The 23,001-nt window shown below is 43.3% G+C and overlaps 2 protein-coding genes across 4 annotated transcripts in view; both read right to left on the bottom strand.

Moving 5' to 3' along the window:
* The window catches only part of RASEF (RAS and EF-hand domain containing), a 40,489-nt gene extending 38,764 nt beyond the window's left edge, over positions 1-1,725 (bottom strand). Inside the window, exon 1 of one of the 2 annotated variants that reach the window (XM_083464892.1) lies at positions 1,142-1,725. In XM_083464892.1, coding sequence (XP_083321018.1) covers positions 1,142-1,578 — 437 coding nt within the window. In that variant the 5' untranslated portion in view covers positions 1,579-1,725. The remainder of the gene's footprint in view (positions 1-1,141) is intronic. The other variant, XM_083464891.1, reaches the window with a different exon arrangement.
* Positions 1,726-7,907: 6,182 nt separating this feature from the next.
* The window catches only part of LOC310688404 (uncharacterized protein), a 41,292-nt gene continuing 26,198 nt past the window's right edge, over positions 7,908-23,001 (bottom strand). The window contains exons 11-15 of one of the 2 annotated variants that reach the window (XM_083464803.1): positions 18,486-18,675; positions 16,936-17,063; positions 14,340-14,456; positions 11,786-11,896; positions 7,908-8,310 (exon numbers count right to left, since the gene is read on the bottom strand). In XM_083464803.1, the coding sequence (XP_083320929.1) occupies positions 8,190-8,310; positions 11,786-11,896; positions 14,340-14,456; positions 16,936-17,063; positions 18,486-18,675 (667 nt within the window). In that variant the 3' untranslated portion in view covers positions 7,908-8,189. Of the gene's footprint in view, positions 8,311-10,579; positions 10,852-11,785; positions 11,897-14,339; positions 14,457-16,935; positions 17,064-18,485; positions 18,676-23,001 lie in introns of those variants that run through there. The other variant, XM_083464804.1, reaches the window with a different exon arrangement.

The following is a 23,001-nucleotide window of genomic DNA, read 5'->3' on the forward strand; positions in this document are numbered from 1 at the left end:
TTCTCTTAAGAGCCTCTTATCATTATTGGTTCTCCCCTCTCCCATCCCAAAGTCCTATTGCAGCGTGACTGGATTGCCACTGCCTAATGTTTTATCTCAAACAATGGGGTGCAGAGAAAAGGCTGTGTGTGTGTGTTTTCTTTTCTTTTAAAAAACACACACATAAAAATGTTTATGGACAGAGTGGGCCGTTGCCACCAGTTAATTTCTAAAATTGCAAGAGGATGCCTAGAAACTAAATGCTTTGACTTACAAGCTTTGTCTCTTTATCCCCTTATCTTAGAGACAGTGTTGTTCAGTGGCTAGTGCCAAATGAGGAATCCCAAATTGAAAGGTCCACTAGAATAACTAACTTGGGTCAGTCACACTCTTTCTCCCCAATGAGCCACTGTAAGGATAAAATGAGGGGGGGGGGGACTCTGACTGCTACCTTGAGCTCCTCAGAGGAAGTGAGGTGGGGGAGGACACACAAATAAAGAGCTAAGAAATACCATACTTTTCTGGTTATAAGACTAGGTTTTTTTACTAAAAAATAATGTTTAAAAAGGGGGGTAGTCTTATACACGGGGGCAATCTCCCCCCATTTTCTTAATTTTGAGTCCCCAAAAATAGGAGGCGTCTTATACACGGGGGCGTCTTATACATGGAAAAATATGGTACCTCACAAGCTGACCAGTGACAGAAGGTAAACTGCCTTTAGGGATGTTGCCTTGTTCCAAGCAGGATGTCCCTGTGCACACTTTAGGAGGGGGGAATCTACAGCCCTCCAGATGTTGTTGGGCTACAGCCCTCTGTATCCCTGAGCACTAGCCCTGCCGACGGGGGCTGAGAGGCGTCGGGAGTCCAACAGCTTCTGGAGGACCACAGACTCCCCATCACTCCATCATTCCTGACAGGCGGACAAGTTTTCCAGGCGGAAAGGTGCATAGGAATTCCTACCGTTGTCTGCTTTGTAGTGAGTCGCTGCCAGAGAGGAAAAGGCCGGCGACGCTACTCGGCACATGCTCAGAAGCCCTTTTACCATTCGTAATACCCTGCACACCCCAGATGTTCGCCTGCCTGCCTGCCTGCCTGCCTTCCTCCCCGCGGTTTTCTCCTCGCTCGCCCCCCAGTCCGGCAGGGGACGACGGCGGGGGGTTACCTGGGGATGAAGCCGGCCTCGTCGCCGAGCCGCTGCTCGAACTCCCGCCAAGCCTGGCTCGGTTCCATCGCCGCCGCCGCCGCCTGGCTCAAGACGTCGCGGGCATCTGCCAGCCCCGGCTCGTCCGCCCCGTCCTCGGACGCCTCCTGCGCGCTGTCCCGCCGCCGCTGCTGCTGCCGCCTCCGGCGCTGCGTGGCGCCCCGAAAGCCGCGGAAGCCGCGGGCGAACTCGGCGAAGGTGATGGCGCCGTCGCGGTCGGTGTCGAGGCGCTGGAAGATGGCCTCGGCCTCGGCCGGCCGGACCCGCAGCTCGGCGCACAGCGCGCCGAAGTCGTCGCGCTCGATCCGGCCCGAGCCGCTCACGTCGCAGGCCACGAAGAGCGAGCGGAGCCAGGACACGTCGTCCAGGGGCCCCTGCTCTCCCCCGGGGGAGCCCATCGGGCACCCGGAGGCTGGATCCGGCTCGGAAGGGCGATCGCAAGCGGGACGAGCAGCACCCGCCACCCAGCCCTGCCACCCTGCCCGCGCCCAGGCGCCGCGGGGGCCGGTTCCCTTCGGCGCCGCCCCTTCGGCGCTCCACCCCCTCGGCCCAGAAAGTTTCTTCCGAGAGCCCAGCGCCATGCGGCGCGCCCGCCCCGTCCCGCCCGGCGGCCACCTGGAGCGCCGCGTTTGGCCGTGGAGAGGCGGCCGCGCCGTCGACGCCTCCCAAGAGCAGCGCGGGGCCAGGAGGAGGGAGCGGCGCGCCCGAGGCTCTTCCGTCGGAGCGCACGCCTCCGACTCTCTCTCTTTCTTTTCCTCTCGATTTTAGGATTAGCCAAGGGTGCAGAGCACACGTCGGGGACTAGACGCCAAGGCGTGGATTTCAGGGTTTGCTGAAACCGCTTAATCCGGACTAGGCAGCCTGCGGCCCCCAGCCCGTGGCCATAGATGTAGTCCGTAGGGAATATAAGAAGTAGCCCGCCTAATAGCACAACCACGGTTGGTCTCTTAAAGCACCGCTACCTCGTTCCTCTTAGCCAGGGGTCAGGAAACTTTTTCTGCAGGGGGCCGGTCCACTGCCCCTAAGACCTTGTAGGGGGCCGGACTATATTTTGGAGGGGGGAAAATGAACGAATTCCTATGCCCCACAAATAACCCAGAGATGCATTTGAAATAAAAGGACAGGTTTTACTCATGTAAAAACACCAGGCAGGCCCCACAAATAACCCAGAGATGCATTTTAAATAAAAACACACATTCTACTCATGCAAAAACACGCTGATTCCCGGACCGTCTGCAGGCCAGATTTAGAAGGTAATTGGGCCGGATCTGGCCCCCAGGCCTTAGGTTGCCTACCCCTGCATGTTCTTAGCTGAAAGTACCAGGAGTTAAACGTGGGACCTTGAGCTTTATCGCTGAGCAATGGTCTTATAACACTCCAGCTTAATTTAGAAGGATTCTATCCGAAACTTTTCTTGCCCAGGGAGGTTTTTCTGCCTATATAGAGATGGTTGCTTTGAAAATCTCTTTATCTTAGCCAAAAATCACTAACCTGTTCACTGCTTCCTATAAAGCCGCCCGTGGAAAACCCCTTCAATGGCGCAAATACACAATGGGCGTTATTTCTCTCGCATCCCCGAGGCTGCCGTTCTGCGCTCACTTACCCAGGAGTAAGTCCAACTGCATATGAGACTCGCTTCCAAATAAACTCCCATAGGGTTGTGCTGTAAATTATTTCAGTTGCTTAGCTAAGGCAGCAGACATATTTTTGTTTGCAGCAATCCTAAACAAGTTGAACTTACTTCTGAGTAAACACATTTAGGATTATATTGCAAGTGTGGCTTGCTCAAACCCAAATACATAGAACTGCAGCCTCCTCAGGCTTCTTCTACTTAAAACCACTTACTCAGAACTAAGTCCCATTAAACATACTGGGAGTGTGTTAAAATTGCATGGAATTTTCACCATGAGGCATCTTTTCCATGGAGACATTCTTTTTCCTCCCTTATCTCACTTGCATTTTGTATTTGTTAAGAGACAGTTTCCTTATAGATATGTATGTGGAGAGTCTATCTAAATAGGTTTATGTGAAATAGAATTACCTTCTTATATATAAAAAAAAGGACATGTGGTCGTGCTGCTGCTACTGGACTACAACTCCCATAATTCCTGACTGAGTGCCACTGCTGGGAGTTTCTGCGTACACCATACATTTAAAGCACATGACTTCCCCAAAGAATCCAGGGCACTGTAATTTACCCCCTCCAGAGCTACAGTTCCCAGCACCCTTAACAAACTACAGTTCCCAGGAGTCTTTGGGGGAAGTCATGTGTTTTAAAATGGAGTGTGTGCATCCTGGGGGCCAAAAACGCATGGAAGGCTACAAGCAAAATGCTCAAGGAGCTGCCTTTTAATTCTGTGGCTGACCATTGGTCTAACTAGCCACAGTTTGTAAGTTCTCATATATACCGTATTTTTCGCTCTATAACACGCACCAGGCCATAACGCGCACGTAGTTTTTAGAGGAGGAAAACAAGAAAAAAAATTATTCTAAACGAATAACCACGGAGGAGGGAAGGAAGGGGAACCATGGATCCTCTGCTCACGACTGCAGCAGATCCCCCCCCCCCGCCACCCACAGGCATTTGCTCCATAACACGCACAGACATTTCCCCTTACTTTCTAGGAGGAAAAAAGTGAGTGTTGTGGTGCAAAAAATACGGTATTTCCCTGTGCTCCTGTAGTCTTGAAATCTTTTAGTTGCATTGGTCAAAAACTTGGTCAAAAGGACCTAGTAGACCTTTCCATGTGTTGTGCCACTAAACTCTGATCTTGTATGGATTATTGCTGAATTTAAGGGGAAAACTGAAAGGAACACAATCCCTTTTCCTTACTATATGGGGTCCTTTCAAAGAGTAACAAGTCCAGACTTTACAAGTGTGTGGCTTCTAAACATTAAACACACTGACCTTTCTGCTTGCAGAACAGTGTGCTCAAAATAAATCACCTGAGAACCAGAGAAAGGAAGTGGCATAGAGTTGCAACACTGGTTTTGCGAGGTTGGGATTCGCTAAGAAAAGGCTCACTTGCTGAGCAGGTTTCTTTGCTCTAACTACAGTTAACAGATATCACTTAGATTGTATTGCCTGCATATATTACAAGGACAGAAACAGACCAGCTGCCTGTTGAAACAGAAAGTGTGCCAATATATTTTCTGGAATATGAGTCCTTAATCAAAATAGATTCATAATTGACTATTATCTTCACATAATGCTGCTGCTCCCTGTGATTTTGGTTTCTATTCACCTATAGAACAATTGTGATTTTTTTGCTTCAAGGAACAGGCAAAATAAAGGTCTTAAACCCGCAGACTTACATCAACACTGGATGGGCTGGTGAGGACAGCTCTAAGAGTGAGTCTTGGATTCAAAAATGGAACTCGAGAGACATGGGGAGGTGTGTTCAATAACTAGATGAACAGTCCCCCAACCACCCAGACCAACATACTGCATGTGCAAAATGTGAGGTGGTGTAGTGACATACAGGGCAGTCTTAAGCATATCTGGCGCCCTTGTGCAAAGCTCCCTCCGGCGGCCCCCCCCCCCCCCATTTTCCAGATTTTTTTAGGGAGGACAGCACTGCTGGCGGGGCTGGAAGAGGTGGGCAGCAGCTGGAGGGCAGCTCCTCTGGCAGGGAAGAGGCGGAGGCTAGACGCGGCGCCTTCCGGCTCAGCTGGCCGCTTTGTGCCACGGTGGCCACGGCAGAGAGGCTCTGGGCGTGGCGCTGCTTCAGCGCGGCATGGTGGAGGTGGAGGTGGGCGAGGGCGAGGGCAGCGAGCTGATGCCAGGAGGTGCCGGGTTCAGCTTCCGCCTCTTCCCTGGCACCCTCCAGAACTTGGCGGCCTGGCGCCCCGTGCCACTAGCCTCTATGGGTAAGACGCCCCCTGGTGACACATCTTTTGGCACACTCAAACCAAGTTTCAGGAATGGGCTGAAACAGGCCAAACAGGTTGAATACATTCTGTCCCAACCATTCTGTCCCTTTCCCTTGGCTCTCTTCTTAAGATCAAATATGACGTCATTGAGCACTGTCACAGGACTGTAGCCTATAAAATGGATGGCACTGGTTGTATTTATTCAGGCTGCCAATTTCCACCTATGAAGGCTTGGCACCACCCAGCCTATTCAAGCAACTGGCAGAAAAACCACCCAACAAAAGATGATTTATTTTTATGAGCAGTAAGAGTGGGCGTTGGGAGACGCAGCTCTCAACATAAAAAGAGAAAACAAAGCTTTATTCTGATATGTCTTATACATTTGTGGGGAGGGGGGAGGACAAGAGATAGCAGTTTGAATGCAACCCCAATTTAAATTAAATGTTAAAAATGTGTCAGATTTGGTCTCTAGTCTACATAGTGCCCTCTTTGAATTCAATGACTGAGTAATTCTGGTAGGTAGATGTTATAAGAATTTTTAGGTCTTATAAATATATAATGTATGTTCATAAATGTACCAAGCAAACACATATATAAACCACATGTCTGAAACCCATAAGGTAAAAGGACCCCTGACCATTAGGTCCAGTCGTGACTGGCTTTGGGGTTGCAGCGCTCATCTCGCTTTATTGGCCGAGGGAGCCGGTGCACAGCTTCCGGGTCATGTGGCCAGCATGACTAAGCCGCTTCTGGCAAACCAGAGCAGCACACGGAAACGCCGTTTACCTTCCTGCTGGAGTGGTACCTATTTAACTACTTGCACTTTGATGTGCTTTCAAACTGCTGGGTTGGCAGGAGCAGGGACCGCGCCACCCGCGTCCCTTCTGAAACCCATAGGAAAAGTCCTAAAGCCATTTTGACTCTTTCAGTCACCTCAAATATTTCTCTACAAGGTCGAAGGAAATGTAGAAACCTACCCATTGTCTCTGTCCTCACAAATCCTGCCTTAAGGGCACATTTAAGGTGTAAATAAGGTGAGCCTGTGACCTGGCTCAGGAATTAAGTATTATCATTAAAAATAATGGCCAGACTCTTCAGGTAATCCAGTCAAGTGACCATTAACAGGTAATCTGTCAGACAGGGTAAAAACAATGCACTCAGATTTCTGTTGTAGACTGCCTTTTCGGTGATGTAGATATGGTGTATCTGGGGGGTGGTCTTGGGCTACACCCCTTCTGTGATGTATGTATGATGTTTCGGGGGGTGGTCTTGGACTACAGGGTGGGCAATTTAAAATGTCTATATAAGGGCAGGCACACCTTTGTTCTGGGTCCTCCTCTCTCCTGTGTGTGGGGGAGCACCCTGCTGCAACAGTTAATAAAGATCAGACTTACTAGCTGCTTTGCTTCTCAATATTCTCTGGTTGGTCTCTGTTATTTTCTCCTACCGATAGAGAACCTACAAAAGGACTCTATATGGGCTCTTGGGTACCCCATAAGGGGAAAGGAGCAGCTTAATTACTTAGAACATAGATATCAAAGCAACCATTCATTGAGGTAAGACGTTTTTCTATCCTATTTCACTGTAAAATAAAATTCCATTTCAAAACTCAACTAGCTTTAGAACCTAAAAGCAGTGCTTTTTCTGGGGGGGACGCATACCCCTAAACATTTTGTGAATCTTTGTACTTTTGTCCATTTACTGTATTTATTTTTCCCAATTTGAACTATAAAATGGGGATTTCCGTGAGTCAAAATGAGAGTACCCCTAAACATTTTTTAAAGAAAAAAAGCACTGCCTAAAAGTATAATAAAGCTTTCAGAAATTTCTCAGAGTGTTTCATGTAGGCAATAATGGCACCAATTTTGTGGTGTCAAATAAGACATGTAACCATTAGCGCACTTCCTGTGGACTCATTGCCATTTTTACTCCATATTTACTATATTTAGGCACCCCAGTGCTCAACATTAGAACAGGATGATTCTAGCACCAGTTTTGTGAGGTTGGAAATTATGATCAGTAAGCCCAATCCAGAAAAAGTCGATAGATAAATAAATAAATAAATAACTCTTAACATATATATTAAAGTTCTTATTTTATCCTCTCTTGCCTCACTCATTGCAATCATCAGGACTTAAATGTGGTCCACTACTTGTGATTCACAATTCAAAAATATGTGTGTTTGGCTATATTCACCATGTTTTCCTGCACACATCTTAAGCACATACAAAAAAGTACGTAGATCCGCTTCAGCTCCCTAGCTGAGTTTTACCTTTGTAACTGGATTGTCCCGTTTATGTATTTATTTATGTACTATTTCTTTATGTAAAATAGTTCTATCACACTTTTCTTTGCACAGAAAGAAATGCCGCTAACGTGAAAATCATTATTTATTTATTTTTTAAAAAATTAACCAGAGTAAGTTGAGTGTGTGGGGGGTGTAAATATTTATATTATATTATATTATATTATATTATATTATATTATATTAATCTGAGTGCATCAACAGAGAAAGCCTTTTCCTTTGTTGAAGCCAAATGTCGGTTTGGAAGAAAGTGCAAGTAGATAAATAGGTACCGCTCTGGCGAGAAGGTAAACGGTGTTTCCATGTGCTGCTCTCGTTTGCCACATGACCCGGAAGCTGTACGCCGGCTCCCTCGGCCAATAAAGCGAGATGAGTGTCGCAACCCCAGAGTCGGCCACGATTGGACCTAATGGTCAGGGGTCCCTTTACCTTTTTTAGGACCTCTGTAGTATGTGGCAGGCTCATATGTGTCTAGATAGCTTTTCCATTCCTCATACTTCTTCTACACATACTTTTAAACAAAGAATAAAATATGAATTAAGTTAAACACTTTAAGCACAATTTATGCTTATTGTTTATTGTACTTTTTCAAATTATGTTAAACTGTATCTCTTGCAACAGCCTTGTGCAAAGTAGACATATTTCTCTTATTTCACAGATATTGAAGATACAGTAGCAGCAGAGATAGTATCTGGATTAAAGCTAAATTAGAGGTAGATTCTATACCTTGCCCAAGTATAAATTTGTACAAGTCTTCTTAATAAAACTCTGAGCAGGAAAAACTAATGTAATATCTCTTTGCTGAATCAAAATTGTTTTTTGTGAAGTTCCTCATTCAGATGACAATTTAGTAGCTGTCAGGTCATGCAGCACTTCAACGTTTTTATTGATTCTTTTAATGGAGTCCAGATCAGGCACAAAGTGGCAACCATATAAATGAAGTATCTTCAGTCTGGGGAGAAAAAACAACATTTGTAGATAGTTCATTAATTTATTTTACTAGTCATCTGGCAGCCACAGAATAAGTTCCTGAAAATATGTCGCTTCCTTTTAAAAAACGCCAGAGGGCCTTTCCTGTAAGATGCTCTGCAGATAGTAGGATGAACGTGTGTTACGTGCGCCACTGAAGCCTCTACCAAGTAGCTGTTGACTTTCTGGGAGTTTATAGAGTTTTATCATTTGTTAATGGGGTTATTTTAGTTGGGGTGGTGACAGAATGAGTAGACCACAGGCTTTTCATGCCAAAGGTCCAGGTTCAATCCTCAGCATCTCTAGGTATAGCTGAAAAAGACCCATGAAAAACTGCGGCCGGTCAGTGTACATGTCCTTTCTCCAACCTGATGCCCTCTAGATGCTTTGTACTACAACACCCATCATCCCTGATCCATAGCCGTCAACTTACAGATTTGAAAATAAGGGACCAGCAGCCAAAATAAGGGATTTTGGCTTAGCTTATACAGAAATCCGGCACTGATGGAGCCAGGCTGCTTTTGCTGCGACTGACTGTGTTTTGCAGGGGTTGGACTACCTGATCCTAAGGGTCTACAACTCCAACCAAAGAAGAGTGGCAAACAAAACTGATGTACGACGTCGAGATGGCAAAGCTTACAGGCAGAATTAGAAACCAGGAAGAGGACCTCTTTAATAAAGAATGGGGAAAGTTTATAATTTAGTTGAAAAGCTATTGTAAAGAGTTACATACATTGGTAGGATTGACAGAAAACTTGTACTAAAAATTTGAACTATGGATGGACAAATGATTTATAAAAAATAGAGTTATGAAAGGGATGCAGAGGGGGAAATCACTACACTAAGATGTTGCACTGGTTGGAGGGTATGCTAAGCAGCACGTCGGGGCTGCCGTCGTCCTGGCGTGAGGAGTTCCATCGGCCCCTCCCCGCCCAAGGGGGGGCGAGGGAGAGAGACTCTCGCCCGCGAGCCCGGCATGAGTTAGTTGCGGTGCCACAGAGGCCGCTGACGTGCTGCCCTTATGCGTCCCTCCCCATCCCCTCCTCTTCCTCCTCCCTCAGGCCACCTCCTCAGCTGCCGCCTCCGGCTTCCCTTGGCAGCGCAGCGGAAGTCTCGCAAGAGAGGGGCTGCCTGCCCACCCGCCACCACCTGTCTCCTCATGACACGCCCCTGAGGGGGAAAAGGAAGAGATTGAGACGTGGCAGCTCGTGCGTGCGCGCTCTCTCGCGGCAGAGGACCCCGAGCCACTGCTTCCCTCCCGAGCCGGGTGAGCATGAAACTCAGGAAATTTAAGGGACATCATCAATAAGGGACAGCAGTGGGACACGGTGCTAGGATAAGGGAGTTTCCACCAAATAAGGGACAGTTGACAGCTATGCCCTGATCACTGGCTACACTGGCTGGAGCTGATGGAGGTTGTGCCCAAAACATCTAGAGAGCACGATCTGATTTGATATAAGGCAGCATTCTATGTTCTTAACAGCTGGGCATATTTTCCTGATGGACTAGGATTCTGCCTTCACTGGGTAATAACTGACAAGAGCTGGGAGAGACAGCAGAGACACAGTTTGAAGCCAGTTTGGCAGTTATGAATTTGGAAAGAGAAAACTAAAGGGAAGCAGAGGGGAGGAGGCAGGCTCTCTTTTTTCCCATACAACATAACGTATTTTTCGCTCTATAACACGCACCCGACCATAACACGCATGTAGTTTTTAGAGGAGGAAAACAAGAAAAAAAATATTCTAAACGAAACAGTGGATGTATGATTTTTGTGGTTCATGCTGTGGCCACAGACATGTGATCTGACGGTGAGTTTGGGGTAGCCCAATGCAAAAATCCTGAGGATCCATGTGGATCCATGCTTTGTAACCACGTTTTTGCACCACTGCGGCCCCAGGCAACAGTGGGTGCGTGATTTTTTTGGTGCAAGCTGTAGCCATGGACATGCTATGTGATCTGCTGGTGAATTTGGGGTGACCCGTGTAAGGGGTTCCTCTCCTCTCCCGCTTTGCTCCTTTAAAGTAAGCAGGCTCTCTATCCCTCTCTCCTCCCCATTCAGCGGCTTTTCTCCCGCTTTGTTTCAAAGCAAGCCACGGAGGAGGGAAGGAAGGGGAACCATGGATCCTCTGCTCACTGCTGCAGCAGATCCCCCCGCCATCCGTAGGCATTCGCTCCATAACACGCACAGACATTTCCCCTTACTTTCTAGGAGGAAAAAAGTGAGTGTTATGGTGCAAAAAATACGGTAAATGTTTAAAAGGTGCTTCCTACTTCACAGAGCGAGCCCACTATCTTTGGAGAAACAAATGTGCTAACTCCTTGCAAATCCAGTGACAGGAGCCTGAACTATTCCTGCTTGAAGACTGCCAGCACCTTTTGGAATTCTCAAGCTATCACCTTGAGAGATGTCAAACTCTATCCACAAGAAAACTAAAATTTGATTGTCATTCTTGATTCTTGTTGCCAGGTCTCCTTCTGTACTAACAGCTCTTCTTCTGCTGGTAATACAAACTTACTTGAAGCACTGCAAAAAGTAAGAGGTATTTCTTCAACTGAATAATATCAAAACCACCTACATTGTCCTGATCCCCAGCCAGCCAGCAAATAGCCAAACAACAGCAACAAGTGAAAAATAAAAAGGCAGGATAGCATTACGGTATCTCTAAAGAATTTGTTAAATGAGGAAATGTTTAATGGAGGTTTCACCATTCATTTACCTCAAAGGAGACTAAGGTTACTCACACTACAAAATAAAACAAACAATAAAGGTCTGGAATGCAAATTGCTCTGGAATGCAATATGACACCACACTCACTGCCTTTAATCTTAACTACAGGGCATTAAAATCTTCACACACACATGAATTCTTCCTAATGCAGGTTTGAATAAACTGAACATTGTTTTGGATCCTTGCCTCTCCCTCAGCAACTTCACATTCCTTTGAATGCAAGAAATGGGCCCCTGCATATGGCCATACACAGCCTGGGAAGTCCAATTGTATGGAGTTCCTGCTTACATGAACATCAAGGGGCACAAAGCCCTAGGGGTGGATTACACCTCCACCACCTGCTCATATTTTCATTGAAAATGACAGCTAAAGATGGATCAAAAGATAATCAAATCTACCATTCTGTTTCTGACAGCAATTTCTGGCGACCAGTGGGGCATGAATCTGATAGCACTACTGCTACCCCACAACTACTGGTATTCATTCTGCCTCTGCACAGGGAGGCTCCGTTTAGCCATTATGGCAAACAAGTGGAACCTATAATACAACAGTGCAATGGTTTTCTGCTCCAGTTAAGCCATGCCCTCCTCCAGGATACTCCATCCTACTCTCCAAATACTGAAACCTTTCCTCGTAATTTAGTTCCAGCAGGGTCCTATTGTTGATCCCTTTACTATTAGGTCAATGAAATCATCAATACCTGGATTGTATTAGAGGAAGTCACACTCACCTCTTGCAATTTTTGCATAATTTCACAACTGCATCCAGGGAGATATTCTTGCAGAAACTCAGCTTCACACATTCCAAAGTCCTGAAGCAGAAGCTAGCCAACAGGCAAACCCTGAAGCCCATAAACAAGACACAAGCTACAAGTTAAGTTCTGCTTTTGAAGTAAGATTTGAAAAGGAATTTTGCTCTAGGAAGTCACTTCTCGGACTAAGCACACAGCACCTTCTAAACCATCAAAGGTCACCTATTCCTGATGGACACAGCACTAGGTGAAAAGCTATTTCATGCTTTCAAGACCAGCTACTTATTTGCAAGATGATTCAGACATTTTTGGGGTATATGTATTCTACAGGATGTGATGCGTTTGCACTCCTTAAATCAGCAATGAAAGGCTTTGCTGTAGGAGAAGCCACATTTCACATTTCCTGAACTTTGTTTCATGCTTCTCCATAAAGTATTTATTTTGTCGTTCATTTCTGAAGGTTACATACAAGAGGTTAGCTTCTACACCAGGGTTACCAACCTTTACGGACCAGTTGGTACATTTTGAATTCTGGGAGAGTGTTGTGGGTGCCAGTCACAAAATAGTTGGCATGGGGGCATGGTATAACACAGAATTAGAGAGCATAGTCATTGCTGCTTCTACCACCTCAAGAACCTCATGTTTAGCATAGGAAGTCAGTTATATCCTGCTGGTGCTGGTTGTAGACATACAGTTGTTAAAGTCACAAATGCTCTGCTTTCCCTAATGCCAATCCTAAACCAAAAGCTCAGCTGCCCTCTTGTGCCCAGTTTCCAAGGGACTATTCCCCATTAAACCTAAGGAGATTTATTTCTGAAGTAAACAATGCATACCATTGTACCGTAACTTACAGTGACTTCTTAAGAAGCGCAGGGACATCATTTCATGTACAGTAGGAGATATCCCTGAGTCTTGTTGCAAAGTTTTCACATTTTGCACTTGCCATTTGGGGAAAGTCCTCTTTTAACATCCACCCATACTTACTGACTGTGTACTAGTATTTGCAAAAACTTCCAAGGAGTACCTGATCTCAGTCAAAACCACCACAGGAAAAGTACATCCTGGTTGCCAGGAAAAAGGGAAGGGAAATCATGGAGATTCCAAGGTCTGCTAAAAAAATAAGATGGAAGCAGGGAAAGCATACTAATGGGGAGCAGAAAATAGAAGCTCTTATGACCCCAGGGATTTCTACTGTCTGGTATCCAAACAACTCACTTAGCTCTGACTCAACTCATTTGCTTAAAAACACTGACAGACGGGAACAGCCAGACCAGCTCATTTTACCTAAATTGCTTAGAAATTGTTTAGAAGGGCACCTGCACATTTCACGTCCTCATAGCTTTCTTTCCAGGAGGGCCAGTTTAGAGTCTGAGAGCCTTAGCCTAGAGGTCCCAATGAAGGCCTTCATAGGTGTCATGGCAATCTCTGGATGAAATGTCCAAAACATTCATTAACCACCAGCTTCAATATACTTAACAAGGATGCAGCTTGGGTGGGGAGAGGGGGTTATTGGTTTATTTTTGTTCTTTTTTATTATGCATTTTGTGTGGTTTTGTATCCTGAGATTTACAGATGAGATTTAATAAATTAATAAAAATAATATTATTCAAGTATTTCAGAGCCTGTTGCTAACAAGATACTGATCTGCTTGCAGCCAGTGGGAGTGGAGGGCTATGCAATCAAGAAAGTCCATCAATATTATTACAGCAATTTAGCTGAATGTGCTGCAGTCTGAATAACTGCAAGGAGGACATGTTCCAGTGCTGTGACATTTAAATCCACTTAGTTCGTAGAAGAAAAATAGCTACATGAGAAGCAGCTGGAAACATTTCTGAAAATAATGGAATCAAAAAGTTAAACAGAGCAGACCAATCAGATGAAGCCCGGATTGTCCAGCAGTGCTAGAATGCATCTAAAGAACATAACGCACTTACAATTATATAGCTGTTGCCATAGCTACCTAGGAAACAGTCTTAATGCTCTGCAAATCAGAATGGCAAATTGAAGGGTTCGGGGAAAAGCTCTTAGGTTATTTTGTCTACTCTCCACTCTGGATCTTAATTAACAGATCCTCAGCTTCTGGGGGTGAAAATCCAGTCATGATGAAAAGGGAGATTACAAATTGCACCTACTGGTAACAACTGCAGCTTAGTAGCTGCTGATGCACACCAGGTTACTTTAGCAACCACAAAAACCACTCTCCTTTTTAAATGTAGATAACAAACTAATCAGAAATAGTCTTTATGCTCTACAACAGCCATATGATAGCCTGTGTCAGCAGCACAAAGTATGTAGCCTGAAAGGGAGATAGCGAAACTCCAAATTTTGCCTGAAAATACATCAGTTCAAACCACAATTTTGGAGCTGAACTGTCCCGCCCTGCCTCACTCCCCAGGCCGGCTGCAGAAACATGGGTGTCAGGAGGGCAGTTCCACCATACCATTACTGGCTGCTACTGTTTGAAGGTCAGATTACATTTCTATTGCATATTTCCTTGAACACGTCACTTGCAAAATGTCCTCAAACACCCTACCCTCTTTTGCTGGTTGCAGTGGAACTTAAATCAAGGAAAGAAAGCTTCTGGCAGCTCCCCGCCAAAGCTTGAACTCCAATGTCAGTGACCTCTTTACAGCCACTAACATCCAGGTACCTGCAGCAATTTAAAAAAAGAAGAAGAAAAAACCAGCATCCATATATAGCAATCAGCTGATTATGTAGATCAGAGGTAAGTGTTTAAAGTAGTTACGGCAGCTCCATGTAGTACATGGTTGGTTTTTATGATCCAACCCCGTAGCAGACTAAACTAGCAAGTACTGTATTTTTCGCTCTATAAGACGCACCAGACCACAAGACGCACCTAGTTTTTGGAGGAGGAAAACAAGAAAAAATATATTCTGAATCTCAGAAGCCAGAACAGCAAGAGGGATCACTGCGCAATGAAAGCAGCAATCCCTCTTGCTGTTCTGGCTTCTGGGATAGCTGCGCAGCCTGCATTCGCTCCATAAGACGCACACACATTTCCCCTTACTTTTTAGAAGGGAAAAAGTGAGTCTTATAGAGCAAAAAATACGGTACGCATATAGGGATGGGTGCACCTTACCGATTGTGTGGTACCTCATTACATGACAATATTTATAAGTGGTTACAGAGGAATAACTTGAGCTTCCCCTTTTAACACTTCCCAGGTAAGATGGGAAGCAGGAATTTGCACAGATGTGCACAGAGCTCACACATTTCACCAAAGAGGAGATCCACAAGTTCATGTTTCCTGTGTCACCACTTGTAACACTGAAAATTATTTTTATAGTACGAAACTCTCATTTCTTGCAAAAAGGAAATGGGAAAAAAGAGAAAATACGTTTCCAAGCACAATTCAAAGTGTTGGTGCTGACTTTTAAAGCCCTAAACGGCCTTGGTCCAGTATATCTGAAGGAGCGTCTCCACCCCCATCGTTCTACCCGGACACCGAGGTCCAGCACCGAGGGCCTTCTGGCGGTTCCCTCACTGCGAGAAGCCAAGTTACAGGGAACCAGGCAGAGGGCCTTCTCGGTAGTGGCGCCTTCCCTGTGGAACACCCTCCCACCAGATGTCAAAGAGAACAACAACTGCCAGGCTTTTAGAAGACATCTGAAGGCAGCCCTGTTTCGGGAAGCTTTTAATGTTTGATGTATTATAGTATTTTAATATTCTTTTGGAAGCTGCCCAGAGTGGCTGGGGAGGCCCAGCCAGAGGGGCGGGGTATAAATAATAAATTATTATTATTATTATTATTATTATTATTATTATTATTATTATTAAGTTAAATTAAAGTACATTTGTTTCATTTGTGGTCATTGAACAAGCAAATCTCCAACCTTGGCTTTTGATTCTCTTGTCTGCAGTATTAATTTAAACAATTTCATATCGCAAGGTAAAATTATAAAGCTGTAATGAAACACTCTGCTGTAAAGCATCTTGTAAATAATCAATAATGATTTTAGAAAAGCTTTCTACTTTATCTTGCTACATGGTATGTTGGACAACTAATTAACCAGTTAGGAGATGATGCATAAAATACTTATGATGCTGTGTCTTCAGTCCAAATAAATATATTGAATGAGTTATCAAATAAGAGCACTGAATAAAATAAAACAATGAACTATGAGTACAAGCCAGTTTTATCCACCCTTCAAACTTATCACCGTGAACTCATGAAATTCAAGGCAATCTAAGAATACAACTGGTCGTCAGCCAGGAAAAAGCCAATCTTTCAAGGATTAAGTGGTAATAATGCTGACAAAATTCCATGCTACTCAAATAACTGACTAATTCTGTTTTAGAAGCAAGATAAATGGTTCTTTTAAAAGTCATTCTACACACACCAATCACTGTCTCTGGGCTTTCCAAAGACTGCCATTATTGGGGAATCACCTTTCACCAAAGTCAGTTGAGGAATGGTGTAATGCCCCCACTGAGAATGGGTTTTATTATCATATGCTCCATCCCAATCTCTCTCACAAATTTCCCTTGTTAGGCCCCTGCTACACTATATGTTTAAAATTGTATCATGGGACATTAAATAATGCTGGGAACCATAACTGCAGTGCAGATTTCACTCTCAAGTAGCACTCCAACTTGAACACTATAATGAGATTTCCTTTTCAAAAGCTAACATTTAGAATCTAAGATGCCCTGAACTACTTTTTAAAATCATTAATAATTGTATATTGCCATGCATTTCCAAGTGTCATGTCATGAGGTACCAAATGTGCAGTATTTTGTTTGGCTACTACAGAATTGCATGCTTCTCTGTAAAATGAATATTTTTATTTTACGATTGCGTTTTGCGCGTATATGGCATCCACCACAAACACTGAATCATGCCATGCTCCTGTAAGCAGGAACACCACATCACCCAAAGGGTTAAAAAAATGACAGTGTGATTTAAAACACCTGAGAACAATAATGATGCGGCCAGGGCAGGACTTTGCAGGAGAGGTCTGGAGCCCCAAAGTATTATAAAAGGGTTCTTCATTAGACGATTAAGTCTGGTGTGCTGGTGGCCTGTAAGACCTTTAAGTCTAGAGTTGAAAGATTGCTTGCACCATTGAATAACAAATGCATTTACAATAGCTAGTCTTCAAACATACCTGATTGCTGGTAAGCCAATGCTGATTTCTAAAAGGCTTATATCAGTTACTTGGGAGCATGAATTGAGAACCAAACTTTCCAGTTTAGGACATTTCTTCACAATTAAATGTACAACACAATTCCTCACCTGCAGCCCAACAGGAGAGAGAAAAAGGAAACACAACAATTTGGGTAACACTCTTCATCTAGTGCAGCTCTACAATCTTATTGCCACTGTCATGCAGGCCTCTCTATTGCAGTTTCAACCAATTGAAAAGGAAGGAATGCATCAATATACAGTGGTGCCCCGCAAGACGAATGCCTCGCAAGACGGAAAACTCGCTAGACGAAAGAGTTTTCCGTTTTGGAGGTGCTTCGCAAAACGAATCTCCTATGGGCTTGCTTCGCAAGACAGAAATGTCTTGCGAGTTCCTGCGGGGTTTTTTTCCTTCCCCCCCTTTTTCTAAGCCGCTAAGCCGCTTATCAGCTGATCCGATAAGCTGATAAGCCGCTAAAAGCCGCTAATAGCGCTAATCCGCTAATCTGTCAATGGGCTTGCTTCGCAAGACGAAAAAACCGCTAGATGAAGAGAATCACAGAACGGATTCTTTTCGTCTTGCGAGGCACCAATGTATATGTAATAGTCACAGGCCAGCAGACTGGCCAGTTGGCTATGCTAGTTGTGACAGTCTTATCAACCACCGCAGTCCTATGCAAAACAAGAGGCACTTTTCCTGAGTCGCTTCAAGAGTTGTTCTGCTGTGAAATAAAAACCACCTACTCAAAAAACGTACTCAAATAAGATGGCAAAATAGCAGCTGTTAGAAAAACAAATACTGAGAATGCACAGTCATATGGCAATAAACTTTTATATAGCTCACTGCTGTTTTTCTCCTCCGCAGTTCTGACACAATCACAGACAACATGAAATATATATATATATCAACATGACTTTTGCATTATAGTAATAATTATAATAAACCACCACATCTATCTTCCCTCTGTAGTTTCTTCAACAGACGGAGTCCTCATGCTGAAATACTTCATCCGTCAGCAGGCAAGTTAAATGCAATTAGCCTAATTTGCACTCCATGCGCATGAACATGGTTGATGCTATATCACAGTTGGACAATATGCTGTATTTAATAATAAATCAGCGTTGTGCTGGAATTAACTCAACTTGTGGTGGCAAACTTTGATTTAAACCATTCACAGTTTGCCACAAGCAAATTTCAGTCACTGCTGAATATAGTCACAAGCATAATTCCAATGAAAACTGTTGTGGCCCATTTGTTTTTTTAACTCACCCTCTGGTTTAGAAGTCTCCGCCCACCTTGCTATCACCATTTTCTAACCTAACTTCAAAACACTGAAAACTAGAACTTTTTGAAAAGTGCTAAGTGGGATTTCAGATTCCCAGTAAGAACTTGTAACCTGTACATGTGAGCCTTGAATTCATGAATACCCGTGATTCATGTCTTTCTTTTGCCCACACTCAGCACATACATAACAATTTATTCCACACAAATGAAGACAGGGGAACAAGGGGGGGGGGGGACTACCTGCTTACCATATTGAGCCCCGTAAGGTTAACACTAGTTAGCTTTTTCATAGAGCTTATGACTTTCGCCAAGCACTCCTCAGTAATCTTGTGAATTCTGCCAATGTTCAGCACCTCTAGATCTGGACACTTCACAGCCACGGATCTCAAGCATTTGTCAGTAAGAGCATGGCATCCAAATATTTCCAGCTTCTTAAGGCTAGAAAAGACACGATAGAGAAAAGTAACATGGTTTTCTAATATTATCAGTTCAATGATCATTAAACCACCACTGTTTCATAAACTTGTCCAAAATGTTTATATATTTTAAAAAATAAGGATGCATGTGGGTATCATAACTGTATTGATTCCACAACTCCAATATGAAACAGCTTAAGGAAGTAGATGATAAAACTACTAATGAAATTGTATCTCAAATTCTCTAAATAGGTTCATTTGTGCAATTTCACAAATTGGAAGTGCTATAAAAAGAATAACCCTGTGTTCACACCAAGATCAGCAACACCAGCTATTACTTTTTTGATGCCATAAAAGTATGAGGCATCGTATGCTATTAAATATACAATATAGAAGGCTTATGTTATATGTTTAGTATATTTTTCCTCCATTTATTATTAGTAAAAATAATGAAATTCCAATTATAATACACTTCGTTAACTTAGACCTTTATCAACAAGAATACTGATTATCAGAGATATCAGCTTCATATTTACTTAGAAGTCTCACCATTTTCAATAAGGTTTGCACCTTAATATTACGACTGTGGCACCTTTTTCCCCAGGCTGAGGCATCACAATAACTGGACCAACACAGAGACAATATTTTTTTACAAGGAAGATTTTCACCAGAATTCATTGACTTGCCAAACACCATTATATATAAAACCCTGAAAATCTCATTTGAAGCTAGAGGCAGGCAGCATGGTATAAGCTGGGCAGAACTGAGACAGTTAAGTTCCCTAACAGTAAATAGCTTGTGTGACATATTTGTTACGTGTGCAGCGCCATGAACTTCAGAACAGATATATTAAATCATGGAGCATATGGGGAAAATTGCATCCTATTCAACGTCCTACAAAGTGCCAATGGCAGCTTCTCTCTCTGGTTGAATAACAACTTTGGGAGGGGGCCATTTTTACCAAAATCAACATGCACAGGACTAACCCACCCCTCCCAACACATCATAGTTCGAATTCTGAGTAGTTGCTGTTTATTTACTTTAAAAACCAGATACATAAAATGCATTCACACATTTTACATATTGTCTAGCTTGGCCCTCAGGTGACAGACTGTGGGTTCTGTTAAAAGTGGTAGATTAATGTGAGAACATGTGCAGTTAAGCAATTCAGATATGCTGAAACAACGCTTCCAGATGGGGCTTAATTTGCAAACTGAAATATTGCAAGTGATTGGTTGTCAGCAGGGTTTTTAAAATATATTTTTATTAGATTTACCTCAGAGAGGTTAAATCCAGATTAAATGGGTGGGGGGAGAATACAGCCTGACATTTTGATGCCAACAGGACTGTGTGGCTACTTTTTTAAAAAAAAAATCTATTTGTGGGAGATCCTACAATAAACAACTTCCTGGAAGGACCCAAAGTATGAACCAGCTTTACACCAGATAGAAATCCATGTAGGCTGTACCCACAAAGGAAGTTAAAAATATTTTTCATAAAGTGAAAACCTAAGGAAACTCTGGGAAAACAATAAGAAAAACAAATGTGCAACAGCAAATCAGGCAGGCGACATTCTGATTTATTTATCAGTAGCTCCTGGCTGTGTTGCTCCTGCCATGTCTTAAGCGGCTCTGTTATATTTCCCTGCATTATCGCAGATGTCTTCGCAGTCATACTTGCACTCTGTGCTGAAACACAAATTCATCGTATGCTTTTATTGCACTCAGCTGGAGTATTCCATATCATTAAAGTGCATCTGCCATGTGTAAACACATCAGCAAGAAGAATCATCGCACTCTGCCATGCTCTGAAATTTTGCAATAAAAAGAACAGTCAAATTATGATGGGGAAAGAAGCCCTTGTTGAAATCAGTCATCGTATGAGAGCATCTTTTTAACAATCAAGGCAAGGAGCCAATACTGATTAAGCCACTTAAAATAAGGTATTTTGTGTCTTGTTCTGTTCTAATTTTACAGCCATGACAATCAAAAGTAACTTCTCAACAGATTATATTCATGTAAATCTGACGCTGGAGATATCAAGGAAAACTCGTTTTGGCTCTATGTCACTTCATGTAGCTGCTGGTGCCATGTTAGGTCTGAAGTCAGGTGCTACAGTATTAGAAGGGAACAGTGTCTTCCCTAACATTGGGCCCTGGGGTTCTGGTTGCCTGACCCTATGACTACTGGCACAATGGCTTAAATGGCAAAGTCAGTGCTGTTTTTCTAGAAAAAGAGGTGCCGGAACTCACCATGAATGCCTAACTTGTTCTCTTTTAGTGCCGGAACTGAGTTCCAGTGAGTTCCTGCTGAGGGGAAAGCCCTGTGCAAAGTAATGATTGAACAGAGGTGAAACTAGGCTTTGTTTCACATAGGTCAAAGACCTCCCTTGCACATCTGTGTACACACATACACAGGCTGGGAGAAGAAGAAGAAGAAGAGTTTGGATTTGATATCCCGCTTTATCACTACCTGAAGGAGTCTCAAAGCGGCTAACATTCTCCTTTCCCTTCCTCCCCCACAACAAACACTCTGTGAGGTGAGTGGGGCTGAGAGACCTCAAAGAAGTGTGACTAGCCCAAGGTCACCCAGCAGCTGCAGGTGGAGGAGCGGAGACGCGAACCCGGTTCCCCAGATTACGAGTCTACCGCTCTTAACCACTACACCACACTGGCTCCTTAATGGCACCCCTCTGGAGGCTTTACCTGGGGCAAAAAACCTGGCTAGTCCTGTCCCCCATCGCTACAGCTTGAACTAGACATAACATATTCAAAACATCTTTACATTTAATGTGCATTTTAAAAATGAATATAGTAGCTGCTGGGGGGTTTATAATTATCAAAATTGTAGCAGGCATTGATGGAGCATTTAATCTTTTCCTCCCCTGCTGTGGTCCTGATGAAAATCACTCTTCTAGAGCTGCTATTTGCATTGGGATGAAAGCTCCCATTCCTCAGTTTTGAAATACCTTCTTCTTTAATTTAAAAAGATAAACCTCCCGTATTTTGTTTTGTTGTTGTCTTTGCTATCAGTTGCAATGAGTAGGCTTTTAAAAATAGGAACTGTTACTCACAGGAAATAATAAAATACAATTCTTTAAGCATAAATTATCCAAAGTGGAAAAAAGAGCCACCATTCTGAAAATATTGAAGGAATTAGAGCAAATCAATACAGATTAGACAGAGAAGTACAAAAAGCAATTTTCAGACAGTCCTGTACAGACTCTCAAATAAACAGCCTGGAACATCAAGTCCAAAGGCTTCAACAACAAAAGAACCTCTTGGATTCAGATACTTCATACATATTAAGCAGAATGAACCACCTAAGTAGAATGACCCATCTAAATTAAGATGCCTCTTAATGGAAAGAAATGGGGTTTTGGTTTTTTCTAATGCAGAAGTATATGTGGGGATGATCTCATACAACAAATAATTGGAGCAGCCAGATCTTTACAGACTGTGTATAATGATGGTTTTGTTTCTAACCACTATGAAAAAACTACTATGTACCTAAGATAAAATGAAATACAAACAAGCTAGAATTACGTGGAGGAGGAGGGATGGGCCCACAACCCATATTTGTTTATTTATGCACATATATACAATAGCCTAATAGTCCAGCCTTAGCATGTCTTACCTTCCAGATTTCACGGTATAGGGTGGGTTTAGTTCTTATTGATTTGTTACTGAACCTGCTGGGAGTTGGACCTTCTTGCAAATACTAAATGTTTCTATTTTTGGATGCCATAGACGATAACATAAATCCTGTAATCTATGGACCCAATTACACATGCAGGACTGCCAAGTAACTGGAAACAGAATTCTCCCACCGTGACTTTGCCAACGTGATTTTGAAGAACACCTGAATAGGACTCATATGATGACAAATATAGGCGTAGGTATGATTTGAAGGCCAGAGGTTAATACTAAGGGAAATATTTATGACACAATCTCTTTAAAGTTCCAAGACAGCACAGGGTGAGGCATAAAGTAAAAGGGATTGTAAGAAAATTGTAATTCCATAACATAGATCCTGCCTGGCTTAAAACTGGCAAAATGAACAGAGGTTGAAAAGAGAAAGAAATAAGCAAAGCTTTGACAGACGGTGGCTACCATCTGTTAACAATGGTTTTGCATTGTATTCATTTCCCTTGATATTACATGCCTTTTAATAAGTTTATTGTCTTCATTTGTCTTGTTAGCACACCTTGGATAAAATTCATCACGGGTAAAATTAATTTTAAAACATTATCCACTAAACTTTTTGTTGCCCTGGGCAGGCACCTGCTGTATATGAGTCGTAGCCAGACTGAGACAGACAGTATTTATTGACTAAAACTTTCTAGGCAA

This window comes from Podarcis liolepis (assembly GCF_965112155.1).
Source record: "Podarcis liolepis genome assembly, chromosome: 11".
NCBI classification, from domain to species: domain Eukaryota; kingdom Metazoa; phylum Chordata; class Lepidosauria; order Squamata; family Lacertidae; genus Podarcis; species Podarcis liolepis.